The sequence below is a fragment of the Opisthorchis viverrini genome (assembly GCF_000715545.1).
Source record: "Opisthorchis viverrini unplaced genomic scaffold opera_v5_257, whole genome shotgun sequence".
Taxonomy (NCBI): Eukaryota; Metazoa; Platyhelminthes; class Trematoda; order Opisthorchiida; family Opisthorchiidae; genus Opisthorchis; species Opisthorchis viverrini.
Window position 1 is genome coordinate 542,722 of NW_008751913.1, and position 23,310 is coordinate 566,031.

Consider the following 23,310-nt stretch of genomic DNA (forward strand, 5'->3'; position numbering starts at 1 on the left):
AAGCAACCCGATGGGTTATTTCCAAGCGAATTTCATTAGTATGACGGATGGCAAAGTAGATTCGTTCAGAGTAGGAGTAGAACGATTGATTGGCTCAGTACACGTTCCGCAAAAAAATCACACCAAGAAGTGGAGCTCGTAAGGTGACATATAAGATTTGATATGGACTGATCGTCGTGTAGATAAGTGTAAAGTGCAGATGAATAAAACATTCCGCTTACATCTGACGTCGTTCGAGCATATATTCCAGGCAACTGGCCATCGCAAACGAGCATCCAAGACCACCGCCCCAACTGAAATCATGGGACATGGCGTAGTTGGCGAGATACCAGCTGAGAAGCGAAGAGAAAGATGAATGAAAATTCAATCTTATTCGTTTGAACAAATCCAAGAAGACATAGGCTGTATTAAGTCGACGTTCACAATATTAACCAGGTGTGATGTGCTGTTTTACACGAACAAATTCCCGTTTGGGTGCACCACTTACCCTGTTTGTTGCAATTGAAGGATAGCAATCATGCAGGGATCACGCGAAGTAAAACAGAGAATGAATCTTATGCTCTGTTCGAAATGGTTTGACCATACGTGGTTTGCAGTGGAGATTGAAAAAAACGAGACAACCAAAAGTGATTCAGAAGGTCATTCTTACACCAGAAGACTGCAACACTTGACCGCAACCTCACAAAATCATACCAGACGTTGCTCATTCAGAGTAAAAGCTACCTGCATTAAATAAGCATAAGTGTCAGGTTAATCCTGTAGCCAGTGCTATGTATTCAACGACCCGATACACAGATCCATCAAGATATAAAGAAAAACCCTTCAGTAGGAAACGATTACACTTTCCTTAAAAGCAAAGCCTTCGTTATACAGATACTGTTAGGAATCAAACCGAAACGGTGAAATGCTGATTGGTACAATCACTTCACTGGGAATAAGTGCGTTAAACGAGTGTTGGACAGTATAAGCCTGAGTAGTACTATTTTCCTATGGATCAATAATTTTGACACGTTTACACTCGAACCCAACTGATCTAGTTGCGAAAACTTTTGAAAACGGAAAAAATGACATTAGTTACATCGTCTGAATGACCAAAGTGGCCTTTGAAGAGAAAACTACTGAAAAGAAAATGACAGCTGAAATACAGTCCGTGTTGAATTAGAATCTGAGTGAAGGAATCCTCCTTGAAATTTAAAAACGATAATTCACTAATATGCAACTCTAAGTGAAACCAATAAACTAAAAGTCAACGAGACGACCATTCATCCGTGACAGTATCCCATAATGTATCTACTGAGGTTTTCAAGTTCCGCTGAGATTATGTAGAAACCTGTATGGGTTGTTGACAGAGTTTCTCTTCCCACACAGAGATAGAAACGTGGTTGTTTTGTGAAATATTGGGAATCAACTTTCTACTACTCTCAATAAAATCATTTCGCCCGGAATTCTTTCCATAAGCGCGATCTTCACTTCATTTCCAAAGTGATCACTACGTGGTCATATAAAATCACGGAAGGTAATTTTGCTGAACTCTCAACAAGTTATTCGTTAAATGGCTTCGTTCAACACGTGACGCCATCAGGCATTCACGGCGGACTCAACGGTTCCCAACACTTTGCTGCACTGTGAATCTCACCAATCCCGTCCCACTAGAGTTGTCCACATGGGGACAACGATATAACAGCGACATAATGATAGATAGCCATTCAGCTACATTGGCTTTTGGATGCCTAGCTGCCATGCCAGCCGAAGTAAGCACGAGAGGTGAGATACTATAAGACTGCCCAAACCTGGACAGGAGAAGTCGAGATGCCAGGGTTGGGTCCGAACCGAAGACCACCCGGTTCGCGCCCTTACCAAATGAGCTACCTCGGTAGTTTGACCTCTCATGGGAGCTGACCCTTTTCCGTTGGAGTGACTTATTGACCGACGGTAGGTGTTCTTGCGGTCCCTCCTGGGGAGAAGTCTTTTTGTAGGCGTTGCTGCATTGGCTATTCTAAAGGCATCAACAGAAACGATACAGATGGTCTGCTCAGATGAGTGTACATCAAGAAACCTCGGCGAGTTTTTTTTCTGACGGAATCTTTACCAGGTTTATCACTCCAAGCAAGCGAATGCTGACAAAAGCGACTCCGGTTCTGCTTTCGAAAGTTTCCCGAAATTCTCCAACCTCGATTATCTGACAAACTGCTATTTCCATAGGTGGGTAGCCATTGTTTACCTATGCTTCTCACAACCTCATACAGAAACACCCTCAATAATTGCTCCTTCGAACGGAGGCGACGTTCCTGGAGGATCCGAAACTGTTTCCTAGCCACATAATGGCTGCCCTTGAAGATTTACTCCAACTCTACCATTTTCCACACCAAAAGGATTACAGTCACATATTTTTAGTTGAGCCGTTCGATCATGTAACCAGTAAACCAGAAGATCAACCACATCGATCAGATTTAAAGGACTTGCTTGGAAACGCTCCACTGTCCCGCCCTATGAACTTGAAACGGAAAACACCAAGTTGACTAGAACAGAGTTGTCTGAGAAAACCAGTCAGGTAAGCCGATCAGCGAACTACCTTTATGTGCACGACAATGAATTGAGGGCATGGCTGAGCTTGAATAAATTTGTTTTCAATAAAGGGTTCAAAAGTCCGCCCGTTTTCAGTGTAAAATCCGAATTCAAACCAAAGTAAATTGCTCTGACTACGCAATACTCAATGTTTCCTGTAGATGCAAGGAAAGTGGACAGAACAAGGTCAACCAATAGTAGCTTTTATACGCACAGTGTGCTCTAGTTGTTCAATTAATTGGCAACGCGCTGTATTTTTATTCCTAATCGCACACGACTATCCATTAATGAGTTATTACTCACTACAAGTGATCTATTATGCGAATCTACTACCATGTGAGAGATTTCAATGGTTGCATTCAGCTTTCTATAGCATGATCGAAAACTACCAGTAATGCTCATTCCATTTTAGAACAAAAGATTGTGGATGAGCTCGTTTTCGGCTTGTCAGTATAATCTCAAATATCGCATCCTGTTTAGTCAGTAGTCGAGGCGATAAAAAGGAATATATTAGCGATCTTATTTCCTGGTATTTGTATCCGGACTAGTGATGAGCTTTTATCATTTTAGTAGCTTCTACGCGGACTTATCATACCACTTTAAACTTCGATTAATACGGGTGAAACACTCCTCGTACAGGAGAAAAACTATTTTCAGAGTACGGAATGCTTTTCCACTACAACTCCAATTCACCAAAATAAACCGTCCACAATTCACGATGATGTAGTTTTCGGTTCTGTGAATGACTGATTTACTCCCGAAGCGGGGACATAGTACAATACAAATACCATGCGCCATTGACCCATATTAGCGTAGTCGACCAATGTCAGTATCATTCCTGAAGTAGTATTGCACCATATAAACCAAGTCTGGAGTGAACTTGGTTTGCTCGTTAAGTTGGCACACAACGCTACTTGCTGAAACAGTTGCAATACTGAATCACGGCAACAGAACCACATGGAGAAAGGAACGACAACCTTGTTTGTCGAATGTTCCAAACCCATCAATCACACTGTCACAACGAATACACCAAGGTAAAAAAAAGCTTGGTTCGTGGTTATTATTCAGGTTTAGCTAAGTAGCAAGAAGCCATAAGTTGGTAACGACAGAGACCGCATGCACCAGCGACTATGGCACCGAACTATTTACGGATCTCAAGAGCCATTGAATATCTGGTATTTTCACTTCAGATAAAGTACACGAAGCCGCCGTTCGATTACAGTGGCTGTTCCAAAGGCCTGGATATTATAATGTCTTAAACCCGATGCAAAACGCGTGCGATATGGTCCCCGTTAGTCTCATGAGGAAGCACCCTCGCTAAAGGCAACAACCAGGCATCCCTCGAAGCTACTTCCATGAAAAATGGTGCTGAATAGCCTAGAGTAAACAAAATTATCATCACCACCATCAGTATATGACATCGACGTTCCACGGCTGTGCAATAACTTTGACTGTTCAAGGAAACCCTGAGGTAAAAGGAGACCAAAATCGGAAGTGGATAGGATGAAGTGTTAGTCTAGCCAACAAATCCGAAAACCTTACAAAAACCTAATCAGAATAAAAAGCCGCAGCAGAAATTCCATGTCGGTTGGTTGGTAGCAGTGTCCCCTATAAGCATTAGAGGAATCACGCGGACCCTTTTTCAGACCGCAAGCAGCACCAACAGAACAAAATTTCTTCGCTATCGTGTATACACTGATTGGCCGATCAACAGTGTCGAACACGAGATTCCGGGAGTCTTATGAGTAAGCGACTGTCCCGGTATCTGATGGAGTGTGAAGATATGATCAATGTGTGCTCCATTATGTCTGATTCCAGTCTGCATCAATCAGCACGAGACTTTGAGTGCTGTCGCAAGGCGAAGAGGTGACTTCAGAATTATCATTATAACAGGAGTTAAGCTGGCATCTATGCGGTTGCTGCACTCAATTCCATCAACCCGATTTAGGAAACGGTACGGCTGCTGTCTTATTGAGTTGGGATGAACCCGATGCCCCAGACAGGGCAGGCATGCAGTGGCTAAAGAGTTCGCCTTCAACGCTGCACAGAGTTGGTTACAGGTCATCAGGACCAGATCTGTGACATTTGAGAGAAGATACACGCGTATATCTCTGAAACCGAAAATTCAGCTCGTGATTCAGTTCTGTATTGCCGGGAGGCGGTTGGAGTGAAGAGGAACAGGTGGACGATCACCTGGACCAGTCATCAGGCATTTACAGCGTTGCGTGCTCCTTCAAATGCCTAGGCCGCTCGGGTCCATCAGGCTTCTCGATAGACCACCGCTCTTAGCCTCGCCTGACACCTGAGAACCAGTCGTTTTTAACTGTCTACAGGACCAGCAGGCATCTGTTTGTGAGTTGAATATTTGACTGAATGCCAAATGGTCACGATGAAATCGGTTAAAACAGAAGTTGGACGAGAATCCATAATTTTTTGGCCGTAGAGATCTCTGTTGCAACGATATTCCGCCAGCTTCACGATTTATTAGATCAGGATGTTTTAAAATTATTAGCAGAAAGTATTGCATATGCTTGGACCGTAAAAGTCGTTCATACTTTTTATGCTTACAACCCGTCCATCCATAAATCAAAGATAACAAATGACATGCGCATGAAGAACTCGGGAGGCATATTTTTACTGCCTGCTACGGTGATAAAGTTCAAGTAGGGATGATGTATATCACGCCGTTATTTGGGACATGACGACTAGTTAGACTGGAGAAAAACTCCATGGTGTCCCCATGACGAAGGCACCTGGGGATTGTGCGGAACAGTTCTCCGAAATTCGGGAGGGTCGCTTCTCGAGAGGACACAAGCAAGTATGTTTTTTTCAGACTCCATCAGATTTGTATGAAGTGTATAATCAGACCTTTTCAAACGCCAGATTCTGGTGACCTGGGAGCCATCCTTCTGACCCGATTTCAATCGCCCCAATGGTCACATGGAATGGCGGGTTAATGGAATCCTTATCCAGCAACCCCGTTGTAATCTCTAGTTCGTCAGAACGGTAAATTCAGGTCCTCCGACGTTTTACTATTCACCGGCGCAGAGGAACCACCAAGCTGTCATACATTTATCAACAATAGTTCAATCTATCTTGACCATCAGCAAACCAGCTTGCTTATCCTCGGAACGGCGCATGTTGCAGGGACAAACCGAACTACGATATTGCATACTACTTTATTTGACAGTTTTCTCGTTTTTGAAACGAGTATCAAATCGATTAGATAAGCCACAGGAATCCAACTCTTTCGTCCTAGTTAATGGTCGTGTAAATAGAATATATATCCTCCACAGGACAGTCATATTGCGCAAACGGTTAAAGGGAGGTTAGTTCCAAGCTAAACATGGAAATCCGTTTACACAATGCCGGCTCTTATATTCTGATCAGAATAGTGTTACTGAACGCAGAGAGACTCAAGTTCGGATTGTTTCGTGAGGTCGAAAGTAAACTGCACGAGCCACGTAAGTGACCTGATTCCAATCCATGTTTTGTTGTTGGTGTCTCCAAAGATTATGCGATGGTTCGATCGTAATACCAAATCGCATTTTAGGAATACAGATAAAAGATAACTCTATGTGATCTCCTTTGAGTATTCGTAAACTTGTACCTAAGACTTCCAATTCATAAAACTCAACTTGTAAAGTTGAAAGTCCTGCGTCCCAAATATTTGTGACATCAATCCTAACAAACGATAAATTTCGTCAGTGTGCAGCCGTTGTCAGTTTGACATTCAACAAAGTGTTCAAATAACTGACTTAGAACTGATGAAATAGGAAACGACGGAACGAGTGAGTGAACCATTCATCGTAATCGGCGTGGTTATTCATCCCAGTACACAGAATATATGGATGCGAAGAGAAAAAAGTGCGAAACGTTTTCGCAACTTCACAAACATCGAGTTCTCACACGATGCATAGTCCTAATTGCCGACTCCGTACTTCAACTAGAAGGAACGATGAAGCTCTCAAATAAACTGAGACACTTTTAGAAGGGTTTACAACTGTCAGAGGACGGTGGTAATGACTGATTTTTGCGTCATTACCGCCTCGTAAATCTCATTAAGTGACGAAGATGTATGGTATTCCCTCTGGTGCTAAATCAGCCATTTCGGGAACAATCAAGCGATTCCCATCCTGTTCAGCGGAATTTATCACTTCGACATCGAATGCAGTGGAAAAAAGTGCTATGTTGTAAGATTTTCCCCTTGAGAAGCCTGTTTCCTCTACGGGGATTTTTTTATAGGAAAAGTGTACGAACTGCATCGCTGCGGAAAAGCAGGGCAGGTAAAAACCGCTTGACTAGTTCCCGAAAGAATAAACACCGTGTGCGTTTATAATCATGTAGAGAAACTGTACGAACGTTGGAAACCACGAAATTAGCGCTCATCGGTTTCTGTGGTTTAGCCAGTCATCCACAGGCTGCGCACTGGTTGTTCAACGAATCGGACGGCTACAGCTAACCAGCTGCAGCCGCGTGTCATGTTGAGTGGTACTGGCGGGACAAACATGCACCAATGCCTTAACTATCGGCTTGAATTTCATTGTTTAAAACCAGTGAGGATTTTGGTGAAACACGTTCATTTACAAAAACGGGATTGATATTACGGTATTTCCTTGTCACGACTGTGCTCCCAAGAAACTGCAGTACATCGACAAAACAGGAACAACTTAAAAACTTCCACAGCAGCATTACAAGCGGACAGGCCATGTCTCGCGGAACATATTTAAACTTACCCCGTATCTTCCATCATGGCTAACGTGATGGGCGAAACACGGTAGGAATTCGTATAGGTGGCTGTCATCAGTTCATTCTAGGGGATAAGGCGAGGAGACGGAGCATTATCAGATCACTTGGCTGAGTAAGTGAGAATAAATATACCGACGCAGAAAATAAGGCCACAACTCAATGAGTCGGGACAAGCAGATTGCCGAGTGGGTTAACATCACTAGTGCATCGTAGGGTACAACAACTCCTAAGGGGATGCACTGAGAATAACCCCCAATTGGTGATAAGATGCCTCAAATAAAAACACCGAGCTCATTAGACAATTCAGCCGCCACAACGGCAGTGACCGAAATTTCGGATCGGCAGGACATATAAAAAGTGCTGCGACGCACACTAAATTATACAAAAATGTGGACTTGGTGGCCAAGAAAATTCATTCTGTCTGTGATCCTTTCATCAGCACTGGTTTTCAAGTACAAACCGCTTTAAAAATGTTCGGCTCTTACAAGGCTCCAAGGCCCTCACATATAACTTATTATAATATTCATGAAAAGCAACTTCCCAGAGAGTAACAATCCTCCGTGAAGAAACGAATTTAAAAAAAACAAACAAATATATACCATGAGCTAGCCATCCGCTGAGGAAACCACCCCCGAAACGTAAAAATGAATCTAATCGATCATAGACTCTGAACGGTTATGGTTGTCCTGTATGGAAGGATGTCAGAGCTAAAGGGTGAAGGCGATACCTCTGATGCGAGACATTTATTGACTGTGTGGCAGCCACATCCGCCGAGTTTACTAACCAGTAGTTTGTCCCGTCCGGCGGTCCCCATCCACGAAGATGGCAGACACCAAGCTGGTTAGTCAGGATTTTTGTGCCTTACACTAACAGGCAAGAGATCCTCTGGTATATGCAGTACGTGGCCTAACCGATGTAATCTGTAGAGTGTGACCACCTGATCTACCGAGGGAGAGTGACCGTTCCCTAAGACTATCCAGTGTAATCATCATTGATCTAATGCTCCCACCAGACCGTCGTAATGCTCTGGAGGCACCGATGGTCAAAGAAAGCCCTCAAAGTTCTACACGCAGCGGCCACGTCTTTGATCCATAAAGGAGGAGAGACCGAACCGCGGCATCATACACCTTACCATTGAAAGTAAAGTTGATGTTACGTGGGGCGCCACATAAATTGGTTAGTGAACGGTGACCCAATCTTCCCAATTAGGGAAGTGATTTCACTTTTCACCAATCCACCTAGATTGCGCAGCTGGGCGACTGAAGTCACCCTTTCTTGACTTCACTGGATTCGGTGAACTCACGAGGGCATTTACCGTAGGCACGTATGAGTTCATGGTAGGACGCAGATGGGGCGCAGCTCCAACACTTGTCGCAAAGTGAAGGTATACTCGAGCACAACGAAGCCTCCTGACAATGGGTAAACTCGCGGAGGATAATACAAGACGACACCTCGAAAGCACTGGCCACTAGACTGATACCACTGTGGCTTTCACACGATGTTCCTGTGTCGTTTTCGAAATGTAGGAATCACCGTTGAGACACCCTATTCTGACGGTATTCTTTCTTCTCTTCAGATTCTTTGGAGTAAAGTAATCAGGACAACCAAGATGGACTCACCACCGTCTTTTAGGGATGCAGGATGCTAATCATCTGCGCCAGGTGTTTTGTTGAGTTGAAGCGATAAAATTGTACACTGAAATTCTGTTGCTGATTGTGGACTGGTGTCGAGGTTCGACTAGGGTTCATTTGGTCCTTGAAGAGGTTGGGTTGACGTGGACCAGGTGAAATGTTCTTCAAAGTGTTCAGTCCGTCGACCACGATGACATCTTTGTGAATAGACTTGAGCTCCATCAGCTTGATCGTTTCAATACGATTCAAGCTCCTCAGACCAGTTGACCGGATAAACTTAAATAGGGGGCGGTTTTTTCATCTCCATTTTCCGGGCTTTTTGGGATCTTCTAGCAACCTTTGTTAATCCTTATGCTACTCATTATTCCGTGGTTGAGAGATCTGCGCGCGCCATTGCAGTCATCTCCTGGCCTCAGTCACAGCTGCTGACCGCGACGAGATCCAGTGTTAATTACGGTGTGGGAGTGAACTCGGGCAAACGATTTCAAAATCCATGATTACTATCTCTTTCACCCTTATCCAGTCGGCATCCAAATGACCATTGTACCCATCGAGTTCTGGAAGCTTCGCAGCTCCATATTAGTAAGAAAAACAGATGCCTTGCAGGTAGTGAACTGAATGGCCGTGGTGTACGAACGACAATGAACAATGATGAACCAATGAACGACAATCTTGTATAGAAGCCCTCCACTGGTAACGGATTGTCGTATGGTCCAGATGAATCCACGACTGTTTTTGCATTGGTGGCCTCCATGTCATACAACGTGAATACTTGTGATGAATGTTTGCACTCGCTGTAACCAAATGATGTTCTGCACATAATTGAAAACGTCATTCCCCATTATCTGTGAGACAGGAGCCAACTTCGAATCGGCCGCCAAGATAGGCTTCCTCAGGACTTAATCGGCCAGGCTGAACACTCATATCACCCACCAGAATCACGATATCTTCACTTCTGGCTGACCACAGTAGCCATGATAAATCTTCATAGAAGCTGTATTTCTCAGTCCCAGAGCTGCCTTCAGTCGGAGCGTATGTTGACAGAACAAACACCTTTTACCACATCGAGACGCATTGGTCTTGATTAGACCAGACAACCTAACAACGCAAAGATGATCATTTAATGGAATCCAGTTCAATACAGCACATTCAGCCGAGGGGTCGAACAATTTCCCACACCGTTGCTCCCACAAACCATTGCATCAAGATCACCAGACAACCCAACAGTAAAGTGCGATACATCCGGGTTGGTGCCGGGGAGACATAACATACATCCACCGGGAGAACAAGGTCTGAGGAAGAGCTACCTGTCACCCAATTTGACACAGAGTATGTCCGATAAAAGCCGTAATATGAAACAGATCCCTAGGATTTAACGAGGTTCATTTTGATTTATTTTACCGAGCAGAAACTTAGATGCGGTGCAAATGTTACAGTTAAATGGATTATAAATTGAGTGAGAGATGTTTGGGGACGAGCCAGTGAATGAAGAACAGCCCAGGCTGAAACGCGGAGTTCGGTTGAGGTACTCCAAAAGTTTGACCCATAAGGCAGTGGGAGAATGTGGGGTTTTGCCCAGGGACCCTGCCCCTAAAATTTGACCCGCGAGGACGCGGGGTTTTCTTTGGAAGACCATGTCGGGGGCGACGAATCAATAATCTGACTTCCTCAGCTGAAGGCAACTTAGCCCAAGAGGGGGAGTGAGGCATTACTGTCTGGCTCTGATGCGGCATCAATAATCTGACTTCCTCAGCTGAAGGCAACTTAGCCCAAGAGGGGGAGTGAGGCATTACTGTCTGGCTCCTGATGCGGCTGCGCACAAAAGGTGCCTTTTGAGCACCACCAGACTCTTTGGTTTAAAAAGCATTTCGACCGTGTTGAGTAATCCGCCGGCAGTCACGGTCAACCGTTGGGCTACCGGAGTGTGCGGTTTTTGGGGCCAACCATTTCTAACCCGTCCCTCTTCGGGGGAAGGCGGAGTTGCAGCTCGCATATTCCATATTCCACACAGAAGACCATTGTGTGTAATTTTGAAAAGGAGTTGTTGGTCCTCAGATCACCAATCGGCTGCATATATGAGCTAGGTGCGACCTTGTAACTCTAGTATAGTTGACGAAACGCGCAGATTTTGTGAGGGAGGGAGGTGTCTAAGGGTAGGTGTATACTTGGGTTGAGTGAGACTTCGACAAGGTGATTCCGTTGGTGCGAGCTTTGCTTGATTCTCACGGCTGATAACTTGTGATTATTTAACCAGTCATCTACAAACAATAAATCAGCAATGCATACTAACCGTGGGAAAAAAGATCCAATCGAAATTTCAACGGAACTCTCGTTCGTGGATTTCCAAACAGCTCAAAGATTTTATCGGGATACGATCGGGCCGACATTGAAGTATTAAAGCCCCAAGGAAGATTAATACTGTGGATATTGAAAAAGCGCCCGAAAAGCCAACCTAAGTTGGATTCCCCCAAGTCCCTTTGGACAAGCAGTAACCCCCCCAGCAAGCAATGAAATAAGAGACCCACAAAGGTTTTGATTTCTGGGGGGAGCATATATCTTGAGGCAGAATTGGCGAACTAAGTGAGGCTGCGCTAGACTGGAAACGACCGGAGGCTTGCTCATCAACGTCAAAACTTCAGATTAGAGTTCACTGCAAAGTTGTATGGCTTACTAGAAAAAGGTCTCTAAACGCAAGCAAGCTTGAGATCGCGTGTGGTGCGACAACAATATAAAAGCAAAAAAATCATTGGGTTCGTAATGCACAGACTGGAGCTCAGTATCTATCCGCCAACTACGATAGATACTCAAATGAGTCTCCATCACGGACACCAACGCTCCTCTTTCGTAAATAAAATACCGCATCAGAAGGATGGGATGAGAAGCGTCGAGACGAAAAGCTGAATTCCGGTAGGCTGAACTTTGTTCTGGCCCGTAGTTAGTTGGACATATAGTCGTCCAACGGATGCTGCATTCGGTTATTCCGAGCGGCCGACCTATGACGGTCATGAAAATGAATGCGCTGCTACACTGAAGCCTTCATTTCCAACGAATGAGTGCCCCAAACTACTCCGATAACGCTTGAAACTGACTAAAAATGGATCCTTTCGGAAAATTTTGAACAACTATCGGGGAACGTTTCGCTTTCCACCTAAAAGCCTCGTCAGTCCAATTGACCAAGCTACAGGATCGGTCGGGTTTTCTGACAGGCAACTAATCAGAAACAGGTGTCAGCTACAAATTTTTGGCAGGGTCGCGAGCAAATGTACCGACTAAAGTGCTGAGGACAGTCTTACATAAATTTGAGAAGGGTTTGGGCGTTAAAACAATTCAGCTAAACATAATTGAGAGCGATTGACATTTTTGTTGGTTTGTGGAGCAGTCAACGGTGCAATTGTTCAGTTTGAGCAGGCGGAGTACCTGGAATTCAGATGGGTAGCTTCGTACTTTAGATCTAAACCACACATGCTAAGGACTCTTGACTAACAACCTCTAACCATCACGTGTCAAACAGACTGATTTGAAGTCACTCTCCACATGTTCGACGACTCTATTCTATATACGCAGGGAAGCTTGGAAATTTTGGAAATTTGGAAATTTTCCTCACCTCGACCATCTTCCTAAGTAGTATACATCGTACACATGAAAACTTTCCAATTTTTCTAACTCTAGTTTATGTCCACTGCACAGTGCATGTCCGGTAATCGCCGAGTCCTTGACCAAAGCCTGTTATTTACGTGCATTCCACTCTCCTCTTATATTCACCAATTCCGGATTATATTTCTTTGCCTGTATGTCCCATCTTAACTTTCCGGAAGTCATCACATTCAATTTTATACACGCGACTAGTGGTACTTTTAACCGGAAGGCCGTCCCCCAATAGTGAGCATTGAATGTCATTCCGGAGCGTTACTAATATGTTGGCTCTGTTAGCATCCACCGAATACTCTCAGATTTTCCAGCTTTGTTTGAAATCTGCTGCTGATCCGCTTCCTACAGAGTCCCGATACCGAACCCAATCTCCTCTGTACATATCAATGAGACAATAACTGCGTATGCTCTCTTGGGTAGGGCCGATGATTGGCCAAAGATGAAATCTGCCTGTTAGCTTCTCGTAAATGGTACTTTTTACTTTCTAATCACACTTAAGTATCACAGTCCAGAGAGTGTATTAGGCCACAGATAGACTATAGACATGCTGAGCTTTATACAGGAATTCCAATTACTGACACGCTCATAGCAGGCCCCATCAGGCTTGATAACGACGAATCACATTTGCATGACGATAAAAACTCTCGGTAGAGAATCATACCCAGTCAAAACCTTCCGTCCGAAGTTATTCAATGAGTGAAAACCCTGGGATTACTTAGAAGAACCTGTCCTTGAGATTAAACAACCGAGTCGAAAACAGTTATCCCACTATACCCATGTTTTAGTGCCCTTAACTATCTCGCGCAATCAAAGTTGTATTCATTCTTGCAGTGTTACTTTTACCAGAAACAGTCGCCCCGCTACTTCCGAAGCGTCCGCCTTAGGAAGGATCGCGCACACCAAGATGGCATTAGAAATCCGTCTATCTCCAAAGGACAAAAAATCGTACGGATTCATATTTTATGTGCTGCTGAAAAGATTGGTTATCTCGCGTGGTAGAGAACTGCTGGTTTTATCAGGATACCTGCTTTAACGACCGGTGAAGTTGTAATTGAGTTGCGCTATTTAGTATACAACCAACAGCAGTTGCTTTGCCGCAAATGGTTTATCATAGGGCTTAAACATCCACCCATTCCAACCTCACTCTTATTATCGACATAACATTGCAACCATTAGTTTGTCGGTATGTGCTTTAGAAACTTATACAGGTAATCGCTTGCATTCACACGACGGCTGTGGCATCACCCTTATTCAACTTTATAACCATTGTATCATTCAACTGTCATAGGCCTTTTAACGATCCCCGCTTTTACGGGGATTTCCTGACAGTTGCAACCTTAGAACCGTGAACAAGTGCATTCGCAGCTTTTCCACTCCTGTTAAATATTCCGAATTCGAGATAAGTTCCCACACACTTAACATAGTTTCGTTCAGTGTAAGATTCAGCCCTTTATTGACAAATCTAGTCCTTTGTTTGACAACTGCGTCAAATTTTCACCTTTTTCTGGAAAACTAAATCATTAAAAGCAATTTCTTTAGCATCCATATCTTTCTATGCTTGCACTATTGACCCCCGATAAATTCCACCTCCGCAACTTCAGTGTGGAGTATTTAGAAATCTGCGATTGCTCTGGAAAATCCTTGAAACTGATCGAGAAGTCATTGTTTCATATGTACTTGGCAGATAATCGGTAGATTTAGTCAGGTAACGGTGCGCAGTTGTCAGTCAAGAATAGTCATTAGCCGACTGAAGCTGAAACCGATCGAATTTCAGGCACTCTCCGCCTACCCAATTAAGTACTCCGAACCTAAGGAAATAAACATCGAAATCGTTCAAAATTCAACACCATTCGCATGCCGATCGAAACACTTGCTTACCCACACTGACCAACGAAACCTTCTGAACGGCACGCAACAGTGATTCAGCCTTCTATTAGAAAAAGATCTTTCTGATCTGTTTTTGGTGTCTGGAAACCCGACCAACCCTGTAACTTAATCACTTAGGTTGACGAAGCTTTTGTATCAAAAGCGAAACATTAGCTACTACTAAATAGACCGATCGTTTCTCATGTTCGTGAAAAAATATATATGAAACCAAATTCTTCGAATCCACAGCAAGGTGTTCTTTCACCAACTTCATATCTGTATTACTGGTTATAGTGATTAGCCATCCCACTATCAGCCTATCGTCAGCAGTTAAACTGTATCAACGGAGAGCACGGTTGTTGATTTATTCCGCCACTACCGCTACAAATTGAAATCGGTTAGCAGAATCGGCTAATCGAAGCTTCAGGAAAAGTCACTAAGTACTGGCAAATAAATGATTCAACAATATCTTGAATGTAAGTACAACAGAATCCCGGGCTGGCACGATCAAAGGACATCATAAACGAGAGGAATCTGTTCATGAGGTGCATAAAAACAATTTCAGACTAAGCGAACATCTTTGGAGACCAACTAAGTCGTACTAATGAGGCTATATATACGAATGCAATGACCCCGTAGCGCCATCAAAAAAAGACAAGACGTAATGAAACAAAGTGCCTACTAGCCAAAGTATTCAAAGACATTTAGTAATAACTTAGTTTCTCGAAGTTAGATGAAAATGAAAAACCACAAAAGGAGGAGAAAGTATATAACACGCTCTCACCAGCAAACCATACCTCAAGCAGTCGCTTTTCCCAATGTGTCAGGAACACTCCCACTTCATCCTGGTCCTCCAGCTCCACCCCATCCAAAGTAGGACAGTTGAAAAACTTGCGAGCAACTTGCTGTAAAAGGGGAAGAAAAAGTGAACTGAATTATACTCAGGAGAATTAAGTGGTAGCAAACCAATATTGATAAAAATGGGAAGTTTAACAATGAAGACAAACGGCTGGGATCCAAACAGGTGGCGAAAAAATGGAATTCCAGAGGCACTGGTTAGAATAAGAGTATGCCAAGGGCGAAAAGAACAAAACTATCCGAAAGGCTGATAAAAATTGGCATCAAACACAAGCCAGTGAGTTCAACAGAACGCAAAAAACAAACAAGTTACGCTTACACTAGAGAGAAGTCGCCCTATTCGTTTGAGAAAAAACTACCTCCCCGTCAAAATATTATTGAAATCAAAGATTCTTGCAACCGTCCTCTTGGGACCCATAAATTTTGCTTACGTTTTTGGGCTCCATCAGGAAACGTGGAAAAAAACACCCATGGTCAAGGTAGCAGGGCAGTTGAGTAATTGAGGCCGCATGCATTATTGATAATCTGAATGAAGAGCAGTCAAGCATAAACGGACGTATGTACTGAACGCATAAAGTTCCCGTTGTCTGCAAAAAGCACGCGTTCATTACGTATGAGTGAAAGGTACCGTGACAAAAGCTGCAAATAGTGAAATTCAAAGCGATGCCTCATCAAGAAACGGACGAAAATCAGGGCCACCGTGCAACTTTCCACTGGCACTTCATATAGACGGAGGAAACGTGGGTTTTGTTAATTGGAATAGAGCTGTCCCACAAAGTCAACCAGTTGATCGAAGTTAATGCCATCCATTGGCCACATTACCTGACTCAGTTCTCAAATTTGTAAAACAGAATCCTAAACTTAGACACATCTCTGACCCATGACTATGTGAGTATCCAGACTACAACTGCCAACTTTAGTCGTGTGTAGGTCGGATACATGACAACAGTGTTTCAATACATCTATCTGATTCAGTGCATCTAGATGCTTTCGTCAAGCCTTAAAATTCCCAACGTAAATTCGTTTTTGTCCTACGGTCGCATAACTTACACATTGAGATAGGTATTGTGCAGACAGCTCATTTGGCGGTTCATCCCAAGTCAATAAGAGAAGGCTCGACAAACAGACAACTCGGGAAACGGACGTCATCTAGTAATCGTCCCTATCAGCAGGTCATCCGGTGGACTGACAATTCAGACATTCCTAGGCCAGTGATTTCTACTTGGGCAGACGGCTCTTTTGGCGGTCCAGCCCAAGTCAATAAGAGAAGGCTCGACAAACAGACAACTCGGGAAACGGACGTCATCTAGTAATCGTCCCTATCAGCAGGTCATCCGGTGGACTGACAATTCAGACATTCCTAGGCCAGTGATTTCTACTGAAAATCATGTCTACTAGTTGAACGCCTGCTCATCAACATCACCAAAATTCCAGAAATTGCTTGGTAGTCTGAAACGGGGGCTCCTTGAGTTGAAAAGTATTCTGCCGAAGTCCCTTTACATTCGATGGAGAGTTTATTCAAAGTACCATCCCAATCCTCGATAGAATTCAGGATCTGAGTGCTCATTCCGACCTTTTTATCCGAAGTTTTTGGTTTTACCAAGCAGAATGGGGAACCAACTCACATACGCAAAGCACTATCACGCCAGTAATCGATTTAATAAGGCCGCCTAGGTTATACCCGTGGAAGCGACGAGTAAACTCGCAAGCAGTCACGTGAAGGGAAACAAAGCAGCTGTTCCATTTAGGTCCCAAAACCAGTAACTACGCACTAGGCAGGGATGTTGTCATTGGAGTTTGAATTGATGAAACTCGGAACATTGGCTCCCAACGGAAGTACGTAGACCTAACCATCGTGTAGACTTGTGTGAACGAACCTGATAATCGGGGTCTGTTGAATGAATCATCGAAAACGGAACTAAAACTACATTTGAAAAGTAATAAGTCTATGTCAATCGAGATCACTCACTTAATGACCGAATCTGCTAAGTTATCATACAATTTAAGAAAACAATGGGTGAATATATTTTAGAGTCCTGTTTTTAACACTTACTACACCAACCCGTGTGTAGTTTTAGTAATAACTAACTATGTTGGCTACCTAAGCACGACCGCCTGTATATGTCCCCGTCACTCAGTCAGTCTTAATAAATCAATGGATGCCATGCGACTATCTCGTCTACTTAAAGATTGTCTACCACATACAGCATCTGGTTCGTCCCTCAGATTCATTAGCTGAATAACGGTAGAAGATAGTTTTTGCAGGACCGAAATATTTCGGTGCTCCTGCCAATCCTAATATGCGTCACACATACAACGGGTAAACAAATATGCCAATCGATATCAGAAATCAAAAGTTCTAATTCTGACCCGTTTAGTAAACTTTGTTTTTAAAAAGGCTTGAAACACATGTTGCATCATCGTGGCACACGTGACTTGATTGTATGACAGTGCGCGCTTACGTTAGAATGTAAACTTGGAACTTCAGGTTTCGATTTTACCATCCGTTTGTTCTTTAGTTACTTGACTTTCAGTGCGTTCGAAAATTAATGAGCGGAAGAACATTTTGGTGGATTGCTAACGATGTATTCACTGGTCGCGCCTGTTTTCTACCATTCCATGAATAAACATATAGTGACTACAAAACAGTTTTCATAAAACTTCTTTGATTCGACATCCGTTTGAGTCTGCACTTCCATGAAAGCACAGGCTTAGAACCTTAAAATGTGCTCTACACATCATCGAATGTTTGTTATGGAGAGGAAGAACTGCACTCGGAAAGCTTTCTGGTAGGTAGAAAATCTGGGTTGGTCAATTGCTCTTACTGCAGACGAGCACGTAGACTATTACTCATCCGAGGATGTAACAAGTGATGCATAGTAGTGGCACAAATGAAAAAGATAACCAACTCAATTCAGAGAAATGGATACGATAGGTCTGGTCCGGAAATGCGTTGTGCACGGTCGACTGCTTCTGCACGACTGCCGCGCAACCAATCGCCGTAACATACGATCGGTTGGTTGAGAGCTTAACCATGGAAACCATCGTCTGGACAGAAATATGCGCGCAAAGACAAACAATCGATCACATGCAACTTACCAAAACGGTCGGAGTGACTACAATATGCGCAAGTTTAGTGTGATTACCATAGGCGCTCATCCATCGTCGTTCTACAACCCGAACAACCTTATCGCTCCACTGATAGACTGCATGGGAACTGTGAAAAGAGACCATTAAGCAGCGAATCTTAATGATATAATAAAGGACAGTTTAAAATTTTCGATTTGTTTATCAATTTAACTTGACGCTCCATAAAAGGAGCATCATCACACACAAAACCTGTTTGCAGCATTACCGAGAAAATGTTGCATAACGTAAACAATAAACTACTAAAGGATGACAGTTTGCTCTTGGAAAGGTTGTCAGTGGATTCACTCATAATCATAAATCGTTGGTTACAGCTGAGTTCGAAATCAGTTACGGACCACAAAACGGAAAATTTACAACGGACAGCACAAGAATTTCAGATGGGCCTAATTCATGTTGATCGCACGGGAACAGACAGTAAGCATAGCTAATGAGTTGGACACATCCAAAATGATGAATAAAGTTCGATCCTTCAGCAGCGTGATTTAGAAAACCGTACGACTTTATTGCGTGTCGAATTCAATCACAGAAATCCCAGTAAAAAGGCGTAAAGTCAAGTGCCCATAAACCGGATGTTTTAGACAGCACGACAAATGGACACGCGACATCACCAAGAGGTTCGAATGTGCATTCTTCAACCAGGTTGTAAACCACCGAAAAAAGATCCTCATTTAAGTTTCTGGCATGGGCCACAAGCTGGGTACACTTCGCAGCACCAAGGGAAATTGGCGTCGCCCCATTAAAGCAATTTCGCCTTAGAAAATTATTTACATAGTTTACTTTAGGCAAATGAGGTAAACTTGTACTTACTAGGTCAAGTGTGAACCAGTACAAATGTAGCATAAAGAGATAAGGAAGTTGAGACAATTGTTCAAATGAGTTTGCGTTAGCTATCTGTAAAAATCACTGAGAAAAGCGTTTGTTGTGCTACAAAAAAGATAGACCATTGAAAGTTAAGTCAAACAAGACGATTAAATCCGAGATTCTAGCCAATTGTTGAGCTCGTGATAGCTCTGATCGGAAAGTCTGTGATTTGAACCCAACTTTTGCATCTTAACTGCTCCTGTCTATGCTTGGGCAGTCTGGCAGCACCTCAACTCTCGTGCTTCCTTCAGGTGGCATGACAACTAAGCACCAAAAGTGTGTCGGAGATAAACTATTATTTTTGTCCCCTATACTCATGCATTACTGGCCTCATTGTTAAAGTCTCGCGGCGAAAATCAACTGGTGTAGGTGTATCACACTGGTACTGGGCCCGGCTATTCACAATTCGACAGGAAATACAGGAATTTTAGCTGACCAGCATCACTCCGAAGAGTGAACAAACAGGTGCAACTACTCTCCCCACACAGCACTGCGCGTCTTATGGTCCCTTGCTTTGTGAGTCTCAGAGTGTATATCAATGTTTCAGTGTAAAATGAAGTTGAACTCTTGACTCTAATGTTCGTAGCTAAAAGTAATGCGATGTTGTCAAACTTTTAGAGGTTCCAGAGATTCTCATTATTAAAGTTCGCGGAGAAAGCGTACAGTTCCACATGGGGGATGCTGATAAAAAGAGTCAACTTCAAGAATTTCTGTACCATTATTGACGAATAAGGCTGGTGCGATGCGTTAGGAATCAGACCAGAATCTAGCCTTCGGAATACGTTTGGGAAATGTAATAAAGTGCATGGTTGGTGCATGGGGCATAGCAAGTGAAACAGACACATCTAACTGTAACACACGTGCATTACTTATGCGCTAGGAAATAAGATGTGGCTGGCTTGAAATTGCCACCCGAAAGTAGTCTTCTCAGCCTAAATCTCTGTGAGAAAAAAACATGAAATACATTCGGTAGCATTAGTGACAGTAATCGTCCCTTCTATAAAGCTCACCCAATCTTCGCCAGACCCAAAGCGGGCAGTTGTGTAGTTGGGTCTCGCGGAGTTAATGGTCTGTTCTGGTGGTCGCGATACATAGCAAACAGGCTGCTGGAGAATCCCTAAAAGTGGAAACGGAATGGTGAAATTCCCATAAAACGAATCGAGCTAAAAAAAACTGGTCTATTCTGGGACCCACCAAGGCATGTAGCAGCTCGTGCTTCGTCACGAACAGAGAACGCACACGATCACTCACACGAGACCCCAAGGTATTTGGACAAAAGTTGATGTATCCAGCAATCGGTCTGTAGAAACGTACAAAATAGGGGAAGTTTTGACTGAGAACCTTATGTGATTAGACGGACAGCTGACTGACTACTTTTATTATAATGAAAAGGCAGAAAACACATGACTCTTAATCATCTGGCTGAAACATCACCTGAGACAGAGACAGAACATAGTGACCAAAACAATTCCATGTTTGGTCATCGCAGAAAGAACCTGTATGTCAACGTTCTCTCATCTACTTTTGAGTCGGATACCGCCCCAGAAATCAGTCTATCAATTTTTTACCTATTCGAGCTCCATTTATCCCATCTTTGTATGTGAAGGACTGACAGCAAATTCATTGTCACCGCATTCCTCTACGTGTTTTAGCTCATTACTGTAAGGTGATTTCCCCCCTTATACCCAATCTCCACATAATCATCAAAATTTAACAGTTTATACTGGTCATAACCAAGACGAAAGGGAAAACAGTAGGTATCTGAACTGAGTAGATGCGTATAACCAACTGTAGTCTGAATTGATCGGGTGGACCGGATCCGCTATGGCTACAGATGTCAGTACTCAATCTTCTGCTAAAATTGCCATCATGAACTACCGTGCAATCAACTAGGGAGCAAGACAGCGATTGACTCAGTGTTGGAACGTAGCTACGAAGAAATGTAAATTAGATACGATGTGCCACATGTCGCTGTTCGTGTCCAATGTGGGTGAGAGGGTTGTCGAACATGACTAATAAGGAGTACTCAACAGTAAATCAACCGTTATTTCGAGGCTATGAGGATGAAACGCACAATCACGTGTTCGAACAAGGTACTGATGAACACTCACCTATCTGTCTGAGAAGCCAGTTGGCAATGGGCCGCATAACCCAAGACTTTACCTGTGTGACACCGGGCAGTGGGTAGCGAGGCGATGTATAGGATAAAATCTGTATCTTTTAAGCCGTGCCCTTGGTTACCAGATAGTATATGCGAACCATTCTTTATGTATCGACATTTCTGAAAGGAGAGGCAGGCGGATGGGCAGATAGCTGAGTTAATGAGTATTTACGCTCAAGTGTTCTTCAGGGATTGCCAACGGACCGCATTTAGTGACGTCGTGACAGCCATTAACACAAAAAGTGAGCAATTGTTGATTCAATGTGCGAAGTTTCGTAAGACCACCCAGACAGGACCTGTCGTACAGAAGGGATCTAGCAAAACATTATAAAATTCACCTGTCTAGAAGCAGTTTCGATTTTGTTGAGTGAAAGCGCAACCGCAAGGCACTTTGCCAAAACTGAACTGCCACGTTTAATACATTTGTCTTTGGATGCGACAAAATGTTTATTAGAAGGAGATTACCTTAATCTCATCAAAATCACTCAGTAGTCGTACTGACTCGTCATAATGTACGTGTATACGCAGTGAGCTAGGTGACAACTGCCGCAAGAACCTCCGCTTGGGATACACAGCGACTCGAGTAATGACCGAAGAAACAGGTGGTACCTCATGCTTGCACCGGATGGCTGATGACTGAGTAGTTTGAAAAGTAATGTAAATGAACACGGCAGCAAAGAAACCAATCCTGGATAGCAAGAAAGTCATCGGGTCTTTCAAGTCTGTCGACTCCAATTCCGGTATCGCATCCTGTCAACCCCCACAAGCATGAAATAAGTGTGCATCATCCTTGTTTACCAGAACAGATAACGGTGAAGACCAACAAAACGGGGGCCGGAGTGAAATGTGTCGACACTCTAGGGGGGAACAGTCACCAGAGACACCCAATCGCCGTTATTGCTGTAATAGAGAAAGTATGATCATAAAGTAGCTTTGAAGTATGACGGAGAATATAGCGACATAGTTTGGCGTCAAAACGATTCTGCCTCGAATGACACAAACGAGATCAATAATATCATCAAACTCCGCGAGTGCCCCGCTTTGAGGCCGTCAACCTAAAAAATAAAAATCGCTAAGCTGTAACACCCTTCCGCTGCCTAGCTGCCATGCTACCCGAAGGAAACACGAGGGCTCGGATACTGCCAGGTTGCCCAAGCCTAGACGGGGGAAGTCAAGATGCAGAGGTCGGGTTCGAACCACGGGCCTTCCGGTCACTAAATTCGCGCTCTAACTACCTGAGACATCTCGCCGTCAACCTAGAACACAATTATTGTCCTCAACTGGAAATGCAAAAGACGCAAGCCCAGTCTACCTAGTAGTTGTTGCGTTATCCAACTCTCCACAATCCATCAGGTGCTAGAGCAACGCCTTACGTATGAGCGACCCGTAATTCTGATGTATCTGGATTTCCAAGGCGCATATCACTCAGCTGACCTATCCATCCTCCTTAACACGTGTTCGGTAGAGTGACACGGAAGTTCATGAATATAACAAGTTCCTTGCACTCTCAAACTTCCTGGCATGCAAGAAAATACGGAGAGCTCTTCAAAGGCTTTCGTACACAAAATGGTGTCTGTCAAGAATGACCTATCGCTCCACTCCTTTTCATCACCAAAGACAGCAACATCAAAGTCGATAATGATGCTTCGTCCAGCTATAGCACCTTTTCGGTGCCTAACTGCCGTGCCACCAGGTGGCACGAGAGCTGGGATACTGCCAGGTTGCCCAAGCCTAGACAGGGGAAGTCGAGAGGCAGAGGTCGGGTTCGAACCACAGACCTTCCGGTCAATAAACTCGCGCTCTAACTACTGAGCCATCTCG

General features: G+C 43.6%; 1 protein-coding gene across 1 annotated transcript in view; it reads right to left on the bottom strand.

Annotated features, from left to right (window-relative positions):
* Positions 1-22,197, bottom strand: part of T265_09116 (hypothetical protein) — a gene marked incomplete at both ends in the record, with an annotated part of 50,758 nt that extends 28,561 nt beyond the window's left edge. Inside the window, 10 exons of the mRNA XM_009175107.1 lie at positions 222-332; positions 7,302-7,378; positions 15,257-15,364; positions 18,417-18,534; positions 20,339-20,445; positions 20,523-20,628; positions 21,440-21,609; positions 21,662-21,803; positions 21,828-21,916; positions 21,955-22,197. Coding sequence (XP_009173371.1) covers positions 222-332; positions 7,302-7,378; positions 15,257-15,364; positions 18,417-18,534; positions 20,339-20,445; positions 20,523-20,628; positions 21,440-21,609; positions 21,662-21,803; positions 21,828-21,916; positions 21,955-22,197 — 1,271 coding nt within the window. The remainder of the gene's footprint in view (positions 1-221; positions 333-7,301; positions 7,379-15,256; positions 15,365-18,416; positions 18,535-20,338; positions 20,446-20,522; positions 20,629-21,439; positions 21,610-21,661; positions 21,804-21,827; positions 21,917-21,954) is intronic.
* Between the last annotated feature and the right edge of the window lie 1,113 nt (positions 22,198-23,310).